The sequence below is a fragment of the Heliangelus exortis genome, chromosome 10 (genome assembly GCF_036169615.1).
Source record: "Heliangelus exortis chromosome 10, bHelExo1.hap1, whole genome shotgun sequence".
In the NCBI taxonomy this organism is placed as follows: Eukaryota; Metazoa; Chordata; class Aves; order Apodiformes; family Trochilidae; genus Heliangelus; species Heliangelus exortis.
This window is the reverse complement of record NC_092431.1, coordinates 7,201,412-7,221,426: the sequence shown is the minus strand read 5'-3', so window position 1 is coordinate 7,221,426 and position 20,015 is coordinate 7,201,412. Positions and strand designations below refer to the sequence as shown.

Below are 20,015 nucleotides of genomic sequence, written 5' to 3'. Positions count from 1 at the left end.
CCTGCTTCCCAGCCCCATGAGCTGGGGGATGGGATGTGCACAGCAGGGGCAGAGGTCCCCACATCCTCCCCCCTGTTGCTTTAGCAGGCAGGTGTTAAGTTTCTCAACTGGCAAAAATTTTGGCTTTCCACAGGATGATCAGAGGGACCCAATCCTGATCCACAGCCCCAGATGATCTTAGCAGAGCAGCAATAATCCATTACTCTCAATTTTCTGCAATGCTCTTAAAAAGAAATGTCACTGCTGTCAGATAGGAGATTCCATATAAAGTCTCAATTCCAGACTCAAACCAAAACCCAGCTGAAAAGAACAAAAACAAAATGTTTTTCCTGCTGAAGTAGGAACAGCACCAGTCATAGCTAAAGGAAAACCAAGGGAACAGAACTGGTCAGACAATATGACTCAAGGCTGTTAAAGCCTGTAAAATTATGGGCCATAGAAAATGGTGCTGTAACAGGAAAAGCTGTGCTGAAAAAAAAAAAAAAAAAGTGTCAATATTTTGTATGATAAGCAACACTCTGAAAACAAGCCAAAGCACAATCATTGTCACCACCATGTAAACTTAAAACATTATTTTCACAGAGTCTTTTAGGAAGTCCTAGAGTGTAAGTTTCCACTATAATAGAACAGCATCCAGGTCCCTCACTGTCAGATGACAATTGCTTATTATGTATAATTTCATTTTTTCTTTAAAGAAATTGGTGCAAAAATAACTACACAGAACTGTTTTACAAAAAATAAATAGCAACTTCTTAAATAACTAGGAATAAATTTTAATATTTAATAAGACACTGAAGTTTCTCAAGCAGTCAGACATGGAATAATGTGACTCAACAATGTGGAAAAATCCCATTAATACATCTTTCAAGATGTTTTGCTTTTCCAAGTAATTAAAATTAAAAAACAAAACAAAAAAACCCTAAAAACTGACCATGAACACAAAGCTATTGAACAAAACAGACATTTCAATAATTCTTCCTAGATGGTATGAAAACACATCTAACATATTCAACTTAAAATTGTTTCTATCCTTGCTCAAGTGATAAAAGAACAAATTCTGAATTTGGCTATCATGTACCAGCTTTGAAAGTTTGCTGGAAAAGTAAAGAATTTGTTCTGCTTTGATGGGCAAGACACTAAGTACATAATTTAATGCCACATAATATGCCATATTTGAAGGCTATTTAGATGAATGAATTTGAAATGGAAAATCTTTTAAGTTGCTGAATTCTAAAAAGTATTGAGTTGTATAATGAGAAAGCTTAATTTTTATAGTTTTCCTTGGGAAAAAAAACCAAAAACAGTGAAACAACTTTTCTTTTGTCTTCTTTTTTTAACAAAACTTCAGGCTGTTTTCCCAGTGCCACAGAGTAAGGTACAGAAGCCTTCATTAAACAAACACCTAAAACCCTGATTCAGGTGATTTTTCTGATTCAGAAACTAAAATTCTACCAGATCACTACCTGAGTGACTTAGCTGAGGGTTACATGGTCAGCACATATCCAGGGAGAACACTGTCCACATTTCTTTCACAAATCCATCTCCAAAATCTGTGATCAGCAGAAGGAATCAGTTCCTAGCAGCTGAAAAGCAAACTCCTAGTGTGCAGACTCAGTGATGTTAAAACCTTCATTGGCCCCAAGAGTTGAGAAGTCAAGAGTGGAGAAGAGGTAGAAGGAAGCTGAAAGTCCAACAGCCACTTGCTCAGATCTGTTTGTGTAAATTTAGTGGCATGGAAAGAGCACTGAGAGGGATTGCTGTGAATGCCAAAGTCTTTATTTACCCACAGGCACAACATGGGTGGCTGTCCTGCATCCTGCTGTGCTAAATGTGCCCACCTGAGAGGCCAAGGGGGGGTGGTACTGTGGCCATTCTGTAACTATGGTGGCTCCTGGGAGTGGGAATCTGCCTCTTAGGACCTGGGGAATAACTGTTCCAGGGTGCCAGAGCTGTTACACCTATATATGAAGAGGAAAAAGCAACAAAACACCTAAAAAATTAACAAATTATAAAGGCAACGGAATGTAAAGGTAAAATTTTATAATAACTTATTTAAAGGTATTTTTATAAAGCCTTCCTTACGTGGTAGAGTAATTCAAAGAATGGTCCCAATGACATCGAATTCCTTCATTTTGTTTAAAAGTGATGAGGCTTTTCTGCTTTACTACCTGATCTCAATTTCCTCTCCTCAAAAAACAATATTAGAGAAACATACATAATACAGCTTTTTGGGTTTGATTTTAGGCACAGGCCTATGCTTCAGTCCTAGTCCAAGTTTCCCTCAAAATCAAATAAGAAATACTGATTTTTAACTCAAGTGCAAGACTTGGCACACCACTTTAAAAATGCAAACATGTAACACTTCCCCCTGTTTTGATCTGTGCTATTTTAAAAAAATTATTTGAAAAAAAAAAATTAAACTTCCAACAGGGTTTATAAAATTTGATTATAACAACAAAGCAGTTTGGTTACAAAATACAAACCAAAATGTTCAGGATAGGGCAATGCTACATTTAAAACCTCTTTCAATTAATACCTTCTAATAAAACCAAAGCTTTTATCTGTTGGGAACGAATGGGGATTTTGGTAATTCCAAAAACTAAATCTGCAATCAAATCCTGAAGAAATGCTTTGGAAAAAACCCATGCACTTTCATGATACATCAAGGCTTCATTTTCAAAAGGGCTACACAGAGTTTCTGCACTATTAAAGGCAAACTAAGCTAGAACATACACAAATTACTTATGGACAGGAAGGGGTACATCATGTTTACACAGGCTTGTAACAATGGCACATGTCAGAACTTACTTGCAACACTGCCTCATCACACACCAATGACATGCACTGGGAAGAAAATGGGTGAAGACATTTTTCTTTACCATTTTTTCCTAGTTCTAATATTATTTCCATCAGTACTACAGCTTGTATATTTCTCTCACGTCAAGTAATTTTTTTCAAATAGTAGTTTTTGTACGGTTTATGTTTATTGATACACAAAAATCCTAGAGCATTTGGCCTAGAGTGCAAGACAAAATATCCCTTTACATCCAAACTTGTACAGCTCTGCAAGATCAAGTCACTTGTATTTTGCTGGAATAAAATAAAGGAAAAAACAGTATAGAAAAAAATCTCTTACAACGTAAGATTTCCCCTTTCTGGTACAGGGTGTGCCTTTCCCACCATGCACTACATTTGCTGGTGGAAGGATATTTTAAAAAGAGTGATCAGAGAGCTATTTTATAAGAGCACAAACAAATTGTTATGTGTGGCTACAGCAAGATACACACGTGGATCATGGATGGCATTCAAGCACTTGCTCAAAAACACACAAGGCAAGCAAATCTCATTGGGACCACAGACCAAGCCATTTCTTACCTAAAAGGACTTGAGAGCTAATTATCTTCTTTCAAGGATATACTATTTTAAACATCTGTTGGTTGACAAATACTATCTCAAAAACCTACGTTTACGCCTACCTGGTTTGATTTTTTACCCTACCTCCAATCTGAAAGTTTTTTGGAGGGAAACTTTTACATTCGTAACAATTCAAGTGTAACTGTAATGCTGAGTAATAAGTTTGGGTTGTCCTGAAATTTTCTGAACTATGAAGTTCATTATCAGTGCAGAAGCAGCAGAAAACTGCTGTGGTTGGCTCAGTGGATTTATAAAAACAAAACAAAAAATTCCCCCCCGCCCCCATGTAACCTTTACAGAATATATGTAAAATTGTGTCCTTCCCTGGTCATATTCACAACTTATCTACAAGATAGTGTTGGCAGTAGAAACTGCAGTCCATGACTATTTGCATTCAGCTCTCACCCATCTGTTCCTCTGCTTTCTCTTAGCCTTCAACTTGTTCAGTTTTTTGCGGGGTTTCTCAGTCTTCTGAGTTTCAACAGAATCCACCCCAAGAACGTGTTCAGAGCAGCATAAATGTCCATTCAACATAGAATTTAGTACTGTCCCATCTTGGTGTTCCTTGCAGAAAGAATTTGGGCAGAAGTGGCAGAAAGAAACAGAAGGTTTGCCACAAACATCACAGTGGTGCCAAGGACACTCCCATTTTCCTGTGATCAGAACCAAAGAACACAATAGTGGGAATTAAAACTTGTCATCATCCTTTGAAGTTTTGTGTTTTAGCAGCTGAACAATGCATGACTTTCCTGACAAAGCTAGATGAGACAGCAGCTACAATGGCTAATCTCTAAAATCACAATGCTACATCATACTTCCAAAGCTCAACTGACAGCAGTAAGCAGCAGACTGGACATTCTCTCATTTAATTTCAGCAGTGAACTTTATCTGGAAGAAATTATTCAGGCTTTACTCAACAGCATTTTACAGAACTCATAAGTTGGCAGTGTCTAAACATGCACTCACCTGCTGTTTTCTGTTAAAACACTCACCTGTTTGTTCCAAGTTTTGCTCAGGGATGGCTGGTGTGCCATACCCACAGACTCTCTTTTGCCCTAGCAGAGTTTACCAAGCCACTGGTTTACTTGTTTTTGGGATAACTGCTTCACTTCTTCATATCCCACACCTGAGACTGCTGACTGGAACCAGGTAACTCCTGTGGCATCTGGAACTGCAACCTGATGCTTAATTCCTTATCATTTTCCAAGCTGCCTTATTCCAGATGCTGCTACTACTCTTTTGGCTTGAACTCAACTGGCTTCATGCATTTCTATCAGCTTTCCTGTGACAAGGACACAGTGCTCCTACCCACTAATGCACTCAGTTACCTACATTTGTAGAACAAAAGGTTCATTTTGCCAGAAAGGCAGGAAGAAGGCCATCATTTTGTCTCCATACTCAAGAAGAGCTTCTACATGATGCACAAACCCTATGAAAACAGTGTTCAAGGTGGCACTCTTGACAAGGTTGCAGTGCAATACACAAGGTACCTGCCCAAGTTACCTATTCACACAAATTTATGTGGCAAGCTGACTCACCAAAAGGACGTTTCACCAAGCCAAGACAGGAGAGGTGATAAGCTTTAGTACAAGATTTCCTGTCACACAGCACCAGCTGACCTCCATCCCCACAACGAAAACAATCATCTTCAGACTCCTTCTTCCCTTCATTTTTTGTTCTGCGTCTCCGTGTTCTCTTTTTGGTCTTTTTGCCTTTTTCTTCTGAGGCATTAGTGGAAGAATTCTGAGGGAGTAAAATGCAAAGGTGTAAATGCCAGTTTTGCAAAGGAAACCTATCTGTGTGGATTGAAAAAAAAATATGACACTGATCCTTGTGAAAGCCATCTTGTCCCTACAATCCCTTCCTACTAGAAAGCTCTTCCACTTTTGTGTCACTGAAAAAATGTATTCCAAGTTCCAGTGTAATGTACTTGTGGTTAATTTACCCCCATTTTGCTCTTGCAGCACCAACCATTTCATTTTAATACCCATTTTTCTCTTCCAGTTGTGTTTCAATTTCATACTGGAATTACTAAAACCAGTTTCCACTTCTCTCTGATGAAGGCACAGCAGGAACTGAAGATGTGTCCATGACAGCAGAAAGAATATACCAAGCCTTATCTCTGCTTCAGTTTGACATTCTGCCTCCTGCACTTCAACTCTCCTTCACCAGATCATAAAAATTTCATTCTAGATGTTTTTTCAGCATCCCTACCATCATTCCCTCCTCCTCACCCCAGTAACCATTACCTACTTTCCTTAAAATTAGCCCATGCTATCTACCACTGCAGACAGACCTGCAAAACTGAACTGTAACATTTCATTTCTTCATGGCTGCCTACATAAAGTGATCACAAGCTTCAGTGAAAACTCACTTAAGCCTCTCCCTTAACAAAACCCAGCTAGGCAAATTCTGGAGATTTTAAGTCCATCAGTTGAAGTGCTTGACACTGAGCAGTGTGAAGGACCACACAAAGGTGCAGCCTTTCTGCATCCAAAACTGAGATTTTTTTTCTCTTGGGAATGAACTTGTGCTTTCCCTCCCACTCCTATGCCAGCCCTTCAGGAAGCCACATCAACTTCTGCTGGATTACAGGTTTTAAATTGACCTGCCATGAATCATACACACCATTTCTTGATGTAATTTGGTATAATTTTTTTTTTCACATTTGAAACCCTAATTTTTAGTTCTTCAGTTCAACTGATTTTTTTTTTACCAAGTCTTAACAAAATAATAATATTTTAAGATCTAGATGGGGGTAATATAAACTGCAATATCAGAATAATCTCACTGGCTATAGTTTGGCTTGTTCTTACTTGGGTCCTAACTCCTACAACCCTTCCCCTCCCCACACTTCAAACAGGACTGGGAAGGTCATTCCTCCTGCAACCCCTTCTTTTGCATGCTTTTGATTCCAGAAGCTAGTGATAGTATTAAGAATATTTATTATTCAGGACCCAAAGTAAACAATTTCTCATAGGAGAAAGTAGAAGAAAATATTTTAGGGTGTTTCCAATACCAGTATCAACTGCTGTACTGTTATAGCATACAAATATATTCTTTAGCATCAAGGTTATGTCTGGCAAAAGTGTATCTTGTCTTCCCAGCAAGAGAAATGGTAACTTTTTCCTCAGAGGGAAGCTTGCATCTGTTCAAGCAACATTAATTCTTATCATAATGTAGAACTGACCCACAAATTCATACCCCAAAACAAAAAGCAAGTCTAGCAGACACGACACGGTCAAAATCTCTTGATACATTACTTGCCTTTGGTCTGTCTCCAAGAAATCCACTGCAGTTTGGGGCACCACACTTGCAGACTGTTTTTTCATTGCCCAGACAGTCAAGATTGTAATTAAAAGTCAGCTCTGTCCCTGAGTAGGATAAGACACACTCTTTCATGATGAAGGACATGGTAACAATATCTATCAAAATTATTACAAGTAAAAATAGAGATTTAATTATCTGTGTTCTGGTTTTGTACTTGCTCACTGATCTATTATCACAGCTATGGATATATACAGATATATGTGTGCACACAAAAGAGGATTGTCAAATAACCTTCTTGCCCCTTTCCTTACATTTATTATTTTCACTTGAACAGATACAGAAATGTTCCTCTACAAAAATATTTTGCATGGTTCAGTTAAACCGTGACTGTCCTACTTATAACTGTACAAAAGGTCTAACACAGAGAATAAAAGCAAAACCAACATAAGCTGATATACCTGCAGGAATATCACACACAGCAAACAGGCCAACACGAGTGTCTCCATTTACTGTCCATTTTAGAGTTTCACAATTTGGTTGGCAGCTGTGGTTCATAAAACGAGAATAGTTTCCTTTGGGGCCAGCATCAATAATACGGTCCTGAAGATCAAACCAGCAACAGAATGAATGTTTCTTCTCCCCAGTCACAAAACAACAAAAAAATTTCCATCAATTCTCTCAGTAGTTGCATTCAAAACAGACACAGTGCTGCTGCCCAGAAGCACACAAGGAAACTGATGGTCCATGTTGTATTGAAAACCGTAGTGTCCCATGTGGCCTGGAATGTGACACTCCCAAAGCAATACTCATGCTCTTGCTCACACTTTCCCAGAACCCATCTCAGCCACATGGCAGGATAAGTGTTCTTGTGAGCACTGTAATGGTCATGCTAAGAAACCCCTCCCTCAATAACGCCTCAAAACTCAAACTGAGTCCATTTATCTTTTACTTTGCATTCACAAAGCTGTGACACATAAACAGACACTGTGCTTTATTGGTATTTACCAAGTCACTGCATGATTACTTGCAGAGATTGCCGTATTCTCACCAGCTTGCTTTCCCCAAATTATCCTAGTCTAAACAAAAACAAGCTCTGGGTAAACTAGAAACATCCCATCAATACACACAATTGCCTTTTAAGTTCTATCTCCACCAAACATACCAGACATTAGCAAAATAAAACAAAGTCTTCTTTGCAGAGCTGCTTAAGAAAGCTTTGCTTATTTCTGAAATATTATTAGCATTTCCTTCTAATTCATTTACATAATGCACATCATACATGTCAATGCCCAGAGCACGGGCACCTTTGAAGGATCAATTATTATCTACTACAAAAAAGTCAAACACACATTCAGTTCCCATGTTGAACACACTGACATTGTATGACAGTTTAATGGAGGGGTGAGAAACTTAAGTGTTCAGAGAAACAAGTTTTCATCATTCTTGGGTGATAACTCCTGTGCAGGAAACTCCTCAAGTTACAGAACTAATGAAAACAGTAGCTGTGAAAATACAGAGCAGGACAGTACCAGGCAAGAGAAGGGTGATTAGGACTGAAAAAATTTTCAGGACTGACAGGTAGCTGTCTGGGGACAGTATGTATGTATCTCATCAATAGCCCCTACTGTCCTGTCTCCCACTTTCTTCCCCTTCTCAGGAACAAGATACTCAGGGGCGTGCACAAACAACACCAGATGCTGGGTTAATTTGCTGGGTTAATTAATTGTCTGGATTAATGTACTGCAGAATCAATTTGTGGAGTGCTGGCTTGCAAGTAATGGAGATACTGCTTTCAGAATAGAGCTTCTGCAAAAGCACAAGCCATAAACAAAGGGAGAGATAGCTGTAAAAAAGATTGATGTTAAATATCAAACACAGCCTCACAACTGTATTTCACACTATTCTCACGTGAGAATCTTTTTTATTGTTGAAATTTTAGTAAAAGGATTGCTAATAGTAATTCTTCCAACTCTATCATTACTATTCCTCAAAACTTCATACTTCCTTTTAAGACTAGGCAGATAAATACTTTTGCTATACTTGATTTCAAACAATAAAGCACAATTTATAGATCTTAATATATACTTCATTGCATTACACAGCTAGAACTAAGGAGATGCATTATATGGATTATGAGCAAGCAGGCACAGAAGATAAAACACTGCAATGTCAGAGGTAGAATGCCCTACACCAGGGTGATCAGCAGAAAGCAAAGCAATCAGAATTACTTTACAATTAAATAAGGAAGAAAATGTACAACACTCTACCTTATCAATAGTAAGCATATAGAAGTGGGTGATGTCATTTTCATGTGCATATTTGATTCTTGCCATACATTCCTCTTCATCAATCAGCTCACCAACATACTCATTCACAAACTCTCCCTGAAAGATACCAAGTATCACTAGTGAAGTATACACCAAACCCACAAACAGCATCACAACTCACCAACTCCTTGCTAGGCAAGAATGATTCATACCTTTTTAATGTCCCTCTTGGCCACCAGACCCCACCCTTTCCCATCAGTTTTGATGATCTTTGTCTCAGGGTACTGACGTTTGGTAAAGCACTGGTTTTGGCACCGTTCTCCTGCTGGACAAACTTGTGGATGGCATTCGTACATCAGCATCCGATTGAGGCACTCGGAATCAAAGCCACAGGGGTTTTCATCTGTGGGTTTGCAGTTGCACTTGGGAATCTCAGAAATGTCAGCCGTGTATATCTGCACTTTACCACAGGGTTTATTCACCTGGATAAGACATTAAAATAGTTCAGCGATCACTTTAAAGCATTCAAATTTAAGAGTTGTGACGGTGGTTACGAATTTGGTTTTGCAATACTACGTGTTCCAATGGAAGCACAGCACAATAATTAGCACATCATTACATCCCTATCTCACCACTCAGTTCTTCTCTCAGGGCTGGCTTAGGTTTCTGAGTACCCAGTGTAATTTTCTCAAAGTTTACCTTAATATGCTTATATGGTGGAGGTTTACGTTCACTTTCTTGGGTTTCTTTGGCTTCTCGCTGCAGCTTTATTTCTCGAAATCGAGCTTCAGCTTCTTGCAAAGCTAAAAAAAAAAGATTGCTACATCAACAGAGATGCTAGAAAGTGGATTACTCTCCCCCAAGCTATCTTATTGCCATATATGTTAAACAAAGAATTGCCTTCTACTTCCTAGTCCCATAATTCAATTTTCTTGCAAACAATGCTTCTGGAACATTAATATTTTTAACAGCTTTATCAACTCTACTTCTGTCTCCCAGTTACACTCATCATTCCCTTTCCAGAAAGTAACGTCAGAAATAATTCAATTAAATACTAGTCTTTTACTAGTCCTGGAAATAATACTTTGATTCAAAGTTAGCAATAATAACTGCTGCCCAGGAGCAGTTCAATTTTTTCATTCAATACTGTGAAACAGATGTACAAAACCAGTCCCCAAGACTATGTCTGAAGAAAGCAAAGCATGCATATCACAAGATTATTTTTGTTTACTTTCAGCTGTGTACCATTTTTGAAGACTTTTCCAATTCCTTTGATTCCCTGATATCTACTCCCTCTGTCTCCCTCCATATAAGGGAACACCCGTGCTTGGTGCGTCCAGTAGTAATCCTTAGAACCAAAGAAAAACACAGGAAATTCTCCGATTTCATGCTTCATTTTCTGAATATTTGGGGGAACGTTTTTCGGATGGCAAACTTCTGCAGGCCACCATCTATCACAAAAGTACAAATAAAAAAATAGAGCGTTTTAGTCAAGCTCTTTGTGTAAGAGACAGTTAAACAAAGCCACCCTGAACAGTAGTAACTGATGACTATTTCCAATCCATGTGGGTTAAAAATCTTTTCCTCTCCCACTCACTAGGCAGGAAGACAGAACTAGATAAGGAAAGCTTGACACTCAGATCCATGGACCTTACACTGGCCTGCAAGATAAGTGTAAGCATAAAGCTCCTTGCATCTGGTTAGCAAAAACATCACCTTTAGCAAGGTCTGCAACCACTGTAATTGTCAAAGATCTAGAGACAGCTGATAATAGCTACTAATGCTTTCTAGGAGTAACCCCACCCACCTCTATCTCACCCAAATCTCAACACTGGCAACCTAAGTGACTTACCTCCCAGCCTACAAGGTAGTAGTTTAGCCAATTACAAGTTACACCAATTTAATTATTTGAAGAGATCTCTGAAACAAAAGGGGTTGAAGGCATTGGAAGCAGATGTCAGAAGACTGCAAGGAGTCCAGCACAGGCAATGCCTTGGCTGAGAGCAGCACTGAAGCTGCAAATCTTTGAACTTGAAGTTTGCAAGGAATCAGGGCTCTTGGCTTATTGAGAAAACTGAGGGCAGCAAGGCAGGCCTACTGAAGCAACCAACTGTATGATCCGTAATTAAACATGCCAATACTGTAAAACAAAATAAATCCTTTAATCAGACCTGTAATTTCCCAGTTTAACCCAAATAATATCCTGGAAATGGAGCTTCTTCCCCGCCCTGCAGTCATTGCAGTACCAGCTCCCATCTGGCATTTCAATGTTTAAACAGTCTGGGTGAAACGCTGCAGGACATGACTCGCAGCACAACAAGCTGCCTCCTTCAGAGAGAAAGAAAAAAAAGGTTGAGAAACATCCAGACAAAAATAAAAGTTTGGCATTCCAACCAGGTTCAAAGCAATGCGATACACATGTGGTAGGTTTAGTTAGAAAATAAATGGTTAAAACCTGCTGGCCTCCAATAAACACCAATCATTTTGTTGTATACAAAACCCAAAAGGTCCTTACTAATGTGAATGCCTGGCAGGCTTGGATTAGTAATACACACAAATAACAAGCAAGCTAGTGATAAAAAACCCCCAGAATAATGCATTGCAGATTGTAATTACTTTGTTTTACTTTAATGACTATGATATATTTAGCATGGTTTAATATATATTAATATTTCACTGCATTAAAAATTTTAACAACAAATTTCTTTTTTTTTTTTCCTGGCGGGAGAGGGAATTACGTTGTATATTTGTTCCATGAATTATCAAGTGGAAAGCTAGTTGCAGCTTAAAAGCTGCTGTGCTGCATGTTAATTTGTTAACAAATCAGGTAAACTTTCACTGCTAAAGTTTAATCAGCACTATGCACTTTGTGGTTCTACATAGGAAATACATTTACTGTGCAATATAAACCAAAACACCTTTGGTTAGAGGTACTGCCAGCAACAACTAATAATGATTCAATTTGCTGTCTGCAAACTAAAAGCAGCTCTTAAAATATTTATGTTTTAGGATTATGTATTAGCAATAAAGAAACACAAAAAGCTTCAGTATATTGAACACAGGGGGAAGGGCAGAGAAACACTTCTTACTACATGTCTCTGGTAAAGAATTAAAGCAGGCTCTGGCTGCTAGACATAGCCCAAGTAATAACATTCTGCAGAAAAAGGACACTGAAGAACTTGAAGCAGCCAACTTGAAGTTATTTCAGTACCTAACCTAATATTCCACATTTCTAATCATTCTCCATCCACAGATGAGTAAAATTAAACTGAAGAACACCACATACCGACGCTGCTTTTATGAAAGAGTTTTACACCAGCTCACCTTTTGAGCACACAAAGCACCAGCTGACATTGACATGGGCATGGTGACTCTTCCCTTTGGTGGCAGTGAAGTGGTTGGTGCAGACGATGCTGTTGGAGGCGATGACCGCGCACCCCGCGGCGATGCAAACGTCTCCGGCGTGGTACGCCACGGGGCAGCGGACGCAGCGCATCATCTTGCCTGGCAAAGCAGAACACTGCTGGGTTATTTTGGAACAAAACTGACTTATTATTTGAGCTTATTTATTACCAAACCAAAACAAAAGGGTAATACTGTCTGAGGCAGCCTACGCACAGAAAAAAATAGTCCGCCTATTTGCATTCAGCAACAATAGCGAATTAACGAGGGTTTTAGCAGAATCCTACACTGAGCTTAAATCACTGTGATATTCAAATGGGAAGGATCTAACTCTGCACACCAGGGTAGAAAAGGTTTCCTCAGCCGTGCAATTTTGCCTACAGATGTTGCACAGAGCTAAAAATATGCAGAGAATCAGTGTCTCCATGTTCAGCCAGTCTTGCCGCAGCATTTGTACATTCACAGGTCTTGTCTTCACTCATCGTCATCATCATATGTGAATTCTAGATTTCATTTTTTATTGAGAAGAAAACATGGCTGACTACAGATAATTGAAAGCTACCTAAAAAAATGAATACAAACACTGTACTCACGTTGGCTAAAAATCATGCATTTTTAAAAAAATGCTGAATCCATTAATAGTCCCTGCATGCCTCAAAAACTGCAGCTAGCAGCTTTTAAACAGGCAGATTCTTTAACATACCATAAACACACTTAATTCATCAGTCATAAAAATGTAAAATAAAACTACCTTTTGAAATTCGTGGATGTGAGGGGTTACTAACATGACAGCTTAGGCAGCTGTGGAGAGGACATCGAAAGCCCCTGTTCTCAAACACAGTAAGATGAAATTTTTTCACACAAGCTTCATGGTAGAATTTTCCGCAGTGAGACACAACACAGCGTTTGACATCTGCCTTTCTCTCTTTACACACAAAACAGGTATGCACACCTAGTGGCAAAAGTAATAAATATAGCATAACTAATCTTTCATCCAAACACATGAATTTAAAGTGCTTCTGGTTTTGTTATGCAGGGGGTGAGCTGCTTTTGTTGTAGATGTTTTGTTTTTTTTTTTAAACACCCCCCCCAATTATATTACTTGATGCAGCAAACATTATGTATAGAATATTATACTATAACTCTTTAATGGTAAATACTAATCTGCTCAGAGACAGAAAAAATTACAGTGCAAACCCACAGCAGTTAAAGTGCACAAAACAAAACCCAAAGCCTCAATGATCTGCATTTAGATTCATATTTATAAGCTTCAGTACACCATTTCACCATTTTTTAAATTTTTTTTTTTTTTTTACGCAATGGAAGAGGACAATGGATTTTCTGTGATGCTGTGGAATTTGAAGGAGGTCCACAAATCAAAAGAAACATCCTTTAATCTTATCTCTGGACTGCTTGCAACAGCTTTATTTTGAAGCAGCCTTTTTTGAACAAGGTTTATCACATGAGCTGAGTTTATGAGCAAGAACACAGATCTTCTACTTAAAATTTTAATCTTAGAACTTCCAAGTAATCATTATAGGATTAAAAGCAAATGAAATTGATAGCAATAAGATAGTCTTTTAATAGAAAAAGTAGATTGATATAGACAGAGGACTGAAAAAGGACTTAAAGTGTTTCACTTGCTGCTTTTTTTCCTGGGATGTCTTAGGTGCTTCTGACAGACTTTAAATCTAATCTGTAACTGTACTTAGCAAATATTCTGCAATTAGTAAGGCAGTGGAATTCAGACTGAATCAGTCAGGTTGCAAGACAGTTCTCACTGAAAACAGTGAGATTTCTAAAATATGGCACACTAAATGGTACTATATGAACTCCCACCCTGTCAGGTACCAAAGGATAAATATGGTTTCTCCAGAGATACATCCTCTGCCCAGAAGGATTTTCTAAGAGCAATATATGCGAAAACTACAACTTTATTATTATCTATTTTTTTATTTATTAATAGAAAGGGACAAACTTGCCTGATGTACATTCACTACAAATGAATTTTCCTGCTGGTCTTCCAGAAAGCCCAAGGCAGCTTACATGAAAAGCTCGATAGCAAAGTCCTTCACACAGTAGGAGATCACCTGTTTTTTCACACAGCTTTTACAACACAAAGGCATTGAACGTTAAAGAAAAGTTCATATGTGGAAAAAACTGTTTTCTCTATTGCTTTTCATATATTGCTCCTCTAATATCTCTTTTCCCCACGTTGAAATTGAATTTAACACGTGAAAGATAATTTTGCAAGTATCATCATATGCCCTGGCTCCCAGTTGAAACAGGTTAAGAGAGTCATTAAATTGCCAGAAATATATCACTCATAGAACCACAGTTCATGACTAAATATAATCCAACAGAAAAAAGGAAAAGAAAGAAAGCTTTAAGAAATTTTCCCCGAGCACACAAATGCATCTGAGTAGGGTTAAAAAGCATCTTTATTTTCCTTTCCTTGGCAAAAGGAAATGAATATAGGTGGCACAATGACATTTTGATGTCCAAGAGTTTAGGAATGACACATGCATAACTAAAAATTAACTAAGCAATAATGCTGGCAAAATTTAAGGGATTAGCCAACACTTAAAGATTAACCTTATCAACAATCTGTACAAGAATTGGAAATCTAAACGCTTGCCCAATCTTGTGGAAACAGATTTGATCTGTCCATTTGTATTGTGTTATAATTTCAAAATATAAAGCCCCTCCTGGAACAGTTTGAGAGCTTTCCATGAGCACACCACCTGCATCCCTGCAACCTCTGCTGCATGCAGGAGCACAAAACCCACTGGGTTTTTCTTCCTCCTTTTCATTAACAGAGTAAGTGAGCAGCTCTCCTCAATCATCTGACTAGTTACCTGGCAACACTCCTACACTTATTCTGAGGTACAAATTATGTTTATTTTTACAGATCTGGAAACTCAAGCAGAAAGACTAAGCCACTTACTGGAGGTCAAGAAGAAAAAATAATTAAGAATTTACAAGTCCATTTACTGGCATTCATCACTAACAGACACCTCAGACACACAGAGAATAAACCTGTTTCTGGACTAATACTGTCATTTTCATATTTTAAAAGACCTCAGAAAACATAGCTTGCTGCCCAGCTAACATCTCTCACCTGACACACATATTCTTTTTTTGTTCCTGCTCCTCGCTCAGATTTTTTGGATGATATAGACACTTCAGTCTGAGTTTCATCAGCACTTTCATAGGGAGACTCTGAGCGCTCATCTCCTTGGCCATCAGAGATCTGGAGATGAAACAGACATGTTAGAGAAAGCAGCTTTTTTATGGTCAGTTTTGTACAGAATATCAACTGAAAAAAACCCAAACAGACTGCAATTCAGACTAGCAGATTTAGGCACACTTTCTCAGTCTTTGTCCTTCCCCCCTCCCTGCCCTTTAAATATACTTTAATTAAAACCAGCATATACATTTATATAAGTCTGATCAAAAGGGCTGCATTAACAATCATCCTCACCAGCTCAGCAGCAGCCAAAACATAACACCAAAACTTCATCATGTGGTGTGTTATTTATACTCTGTTGTGTAATAGAGTTAGCTAGAAGTGCCTCACCAGTAACACAGGAATATCTTCAAATCCCTTGGATTAAAGTTTAAATGCATGTTTTATGAGAGAGTAGTAGTTGATTTTAGAAAGAAACATGGCAAACTTCAAGCTGCATGGGAAAGTCTCTGAGATTTTCCACCAGGAATGTGGGAACAGGATAGGGAAGAGAGGAAGAAAGAAGAATGGGGTTCCTTGTATATGATGAAGGAATGTTATAGCTAACAATAATTCAGAATAGTACAAGATAACCATGTTATGTATAAAACTTATAGAACAGATATAGATCCACTGAAGATAGAGGATTTTAAAAAAAACAGCTTTTAAATTTACTTTAAAAAACAAAAAAACCAAGTAACATATTTAAAAGAAAATACAGGTCAGTTTTCAGTTCAATAGGATTTAGGGAAGAAGTGGAAAACCAAGTCAGTTGGCTTATCTCAACATTACACCAGGAGATGCAGAATTTCACCTTCTTGCCCCCAGACAGTCCTGAGTAAGCTGTGTAAGTACATGCTCCAGAAGAGCAGCACAACTTGGAATCACAAAAGAAACCTGTCCCTTCTCTTAGAGATTGTTCTAATGCTTATTCACACATACCATCAAAAACACTGCTTCATGTCCCTTATGACTTGTCTAACTGCAACTCAGTGATGCTTTCTCCAGGTATTTCAGCTCCATTAACAATCCTTGGGAACCCAACATTTTTCTCCTGTGGAAGCATGCTGCAATTAAGCCCATTTCACTCCTTTTTGGCAAGCCAGAAGGCCTTCTAATGTTCTCCCCAAAGGAAACTTTTTCCAGCATCAGAAAAATTCTGGTGGGTTGGTTTTGGTTTTTCTAAACCTTATTTGTGCTTTTAAAAGGCTGTTGAAAAACCAGGCACAAGAACTGGAGGAAATAGCCCATTAAAAGTCTGGTAAGTACAATATCCAAAGCAAACCAACATGCTCCTCCTCTTCACTGCTTCTGTTCTGCTGTGTAAGGACATCCCCAAATCTTTCCAGTATAGCACTGAAAGTCACTGTATATTGCCACAGTACTCAAGAGGTCATTTTGCCCAATAGCTGTTTGGCAGAATACACACTTCATTTTATATGAAGAAAGTGTTTTCTGTTTTTAGACACCCAATCTCATATTTATCTATAGTAAAATACATTTTATTAAAAATGGCTCAGCTTACTTAGTAATAGAGACAGCCACATGCAACCTCCCATGTCAGACAACCTTCATGCACTGTGGAAATTTATTAGAAGAGGTTTATTTTGAAATCAGAGAAAAAAATGTAAAGCCAAGCCAGGCCTAGCATTAGTCTTTATAAAATCCCACGAGAATCACTGGTTTTGAGCAATTATTTTGCACTGTTGCTGCCTGCATTCCTCTATTTAACATTTGGTTTCCTTGATCATGTCTAAAAATGTGTTGTAAATTGGACTGATGTTTGTGGAAACAGATTTGATCTGTCCATTTGTATTGTGTTGTAATTTCAAAATATAAAACCCCTCCTAGAACAGTTTGAGAGAGCTTTCCATGGTGTTTTGGGTTTTTTCTTCCAGATTACTTGGCAAGGATTTAAATGCATTTCCTCTGTGCAAAGGCATACTATTAAAGCAATTTGTACCTACACTTCACCTATGAATATTTCTACAAAAAAATGTGGAGATTCTGCCACACCCTTTTAGGAGTGGTTAAAATAAAATGCATGTAAAATCACTGCTTTTTTCAGGCACCAGGAAATTTGTCCCCTGGAAGAGCTGTGAAACAGTAAATTGCAAATGCAACCTGAATGCCTGGCTGGGAAGGGGCAGATAAAGAGAGGCAGCACAGGAGTTCAGCAAAAGCACAAAAACATTATGCCTTATGGTTTAAGTAAACTTATACACACGCTTATTTCTGTTTAAACTGTTCCCACAGAAACATTAATTAGTATAAACAGTGCACTGCTCTAACATTTTAGTACCTCATTATGTTCCTGTTTCAACTAGCCAAAATTAGTCATGTGTAGAAAAAAGAGGAAAAAAAAAAAGCTGGAAGGTCTTAGATCTGTATTTCTTTTCTACAAAAAAGCCCCAAATGCACTTTATGTTCTGGACCAACCAAGCAGTCTTGCATTAAACACTATGGTTGTCTGCCCCCTCTATTTTCCCCACACCACAAAGCACACCTAAAAATCCTGTTGAAATCTATTCGTGCAGCACACCTTAAGAATTAAGACAGTCTTCTTTCCAGCAGCAAGTCTTGCCCTTGAGGAAAACACTTCCCTTCCCCCAGCTCACTACTTCCACAGCAGAGCAGAGATACAGCAGGTACCCAGTAACAAACATATTAAGTCACAAGAGAACACGGTTTGTTTAAAAGCAATGGTTTCTTAGCTTTTCTTTAGTTTATATACATGAAAAGTGTTTAAATGAAGAAGGCAGACCTCTATGTGGAAAGGTAACCCTACTGGAAGATGGCAGTTTTTCCAAAACACCCCAGATATAGGTCACAAAGTCCCAGCCATTTGTGCCATTCCCCCACAGAATTGCCTCAGAATGAACACACCAGCCTTCATTTAAATTAAGTGGTTAGGGAGCCAAAAAGGAGCAGTGCTGGCCAAGATTGAAGCTCTCCATCACAAATGTAACCACAAAACCCAAATTCTAGCCAGCCCATTCAAAATCAAACTTGGCAATTTACATCTGCCTAGAGATTAATGCCAGAATTCAAGCATGAAAACCAGCACACAGAGCATGAACAAAGTACCTCCAGCTCATCAGCCGTGTGGCCACCAGACTGAGAGCATCTTTTAAGATCTCTCCTTGATGGCTCAGGAGCTTCACACACTTCACAAATCAAATGCCCTATTAGCCACCAGTTCTGCACTATGCAGACAAACCTTGATACCTGCTCATGGCTGCTCCAGCTCCTAAGAAGCAGCACATTCAGAAGCTCAGTGATATAACTACACTGCTGGGTGCAGTCTGCTGCTACAGAACACATCCCTTGATCCTTGCAACCAGGACCAAAGGTTCAGCATCACAACAGCCACATTACATGTAACTCATTCCACCATCATCTGAAGAGTTTACATAGTGGCTAATTTTAGGGGGCTAAATAAAGGGGGAGGAGGCCAGGAGATTCCCTGCTGTAGGAGAGTGAAGCATTTCTCCAGGATAATTCAGGATTTGACCCTAATCTCATTGTATTTATGTCTAGCAGAAGGCAAAACACTCCATCTCCCTTTGCAATTAGCCCCTGCTCTAGACAACCATCTTTTGGAAAAGCTCCTTCTGTACAGAGAACCAGAATTCAACTTGGTTCCTGAGGTTATCCCCAAAAAGCTGACTGAAGTATCATAGAGCACAAGATGGCTGGGAAAACTGTATCTGTACTGCAAGCAAGCAAGCTGCAGCAGCACTATTAGGTTCTGATTCATCAATGGGACACTTGAGTTTCGCAGTAAAAATACCTTTAGATTAAACCAGTTCCTAGCTAAAGATGATTTAAGAGATGATTGCTGGAAATCTGTTCATGGTGACATGAAATAAAGCCACCCCTAAAGTGAAACATAATGCTTTTGTGGTTTGTTAATACAGCTTTCCCAAGTGGAAGGTCTAATAGTTCACATCCAATAAAAACCAGCACAAGTTTTGAGAGGCTTTTTTCTTTAATTCTTAAGTTACAAACGTAAATCTTTTTCTTGTGATCGTGCTAAAGCTTGTCTTGTCCTTAACTTTTGTAATATAATCTCCTTAGCAAATTCAATGTAATTAACTTCTGATATTCATGCCAAAGTATTCAAAGTAATCAACATCTAGATTAGTGGCAAAACCTGGTAATCAGCAATTTGTAGCAAAATCAGCTGGTTTGCCCCTTTATTGGTTTATATTTTGAGTGATTTCTTATTTCTCAAAAGGCAAAGTGCAAATTTAGGGGAAAAAGCAAGGCTGTTCACTTCAGATTTGTAGCAAGTGACAAATTCCTGCAATGAAATCTACTGGAACTCTGTGACCACCTCCACTTTTCATTAGTAATTACGGATGCTGAACGTGGGAGATACTAACTTCAGCAGCAAAAGGGTACATTGTAAGCATCAAATTTCATTCTGC

General features: G+C 38.5%; 1 protein-coding gene and 1 non-coding gene across 4 annotated transcripts in view; both read right to left on the bottom strand.

Annotated features, from left to right (window-relative positions):
• Positions 1–761: 761 nt before the first annotated feature.
• The window catches only part of NSD2 (nuclear receptor binding SET domain protein 2), a 71,146-nt gene continuing 51,892 nt past the window's right edge, over positions 762–20,015 (bottom strand). For all 3 annotated transcript variants that reach the window (XM_071753303.1, XM_071753301.1, XM_071753302.1), the window contains 13 exons: positions 15,475–15,606; positions 14,336–14,459; positions 13,105–13,305; positions 12,276–12,455; positions 11,123–11,279; positions 10,197–10,402; positions 9,651–9,754; positions 9,164–9,433; positions 8,952–9,068; positions 7,143–7,284; positions 6,682–6,788; positions 4,953–5,157; positions 762–4,067 (listed from right to left, as the gene is read on the bottom strand). In XM_071753303.1, coding sequence (XP_071609404.1) covers positions 3,799–4,067; positions 4,953–5,157; positions 6,682–6,788; positions 7,143–7,284; positions 8,952–9,068; positions 9,164–9,433; positions 9,651–9,754; positions 10,197–10,402; positions 11,123–11,279; positions 12,276–12,455; positions 13,105–13,305; positions 14,336–14,459; positions 15,475–15,606 — 2,214 coding nt within the window. In that variant the 3' untranslated portion in view covers positions 762–3,798. The remainder of the gene's footprint in view (positions 4,068–4,952; positions 5,158–6,681; positions 6,789–7,142; positions 7,285–8,951; positions 9,069–9,163; positions 9,434–9,650; positions 9,755–10,196; positions 10,403–11,122; positions 11,280–12,275; positions 12,456–13,104; positions 13,306–14,335; positions 14,460–15,474; positions 15,607–20,015) is intronic.
• Positions 7,430–7,560, bottom strand: LOC139800636 (small Cajal body-specific RNA 23). Its single transcript, XR_011727850.1, has one exon. It is a non-coding gene; the product is annotated as a small Cajal body-specific RNA 23 (non-coding RNA).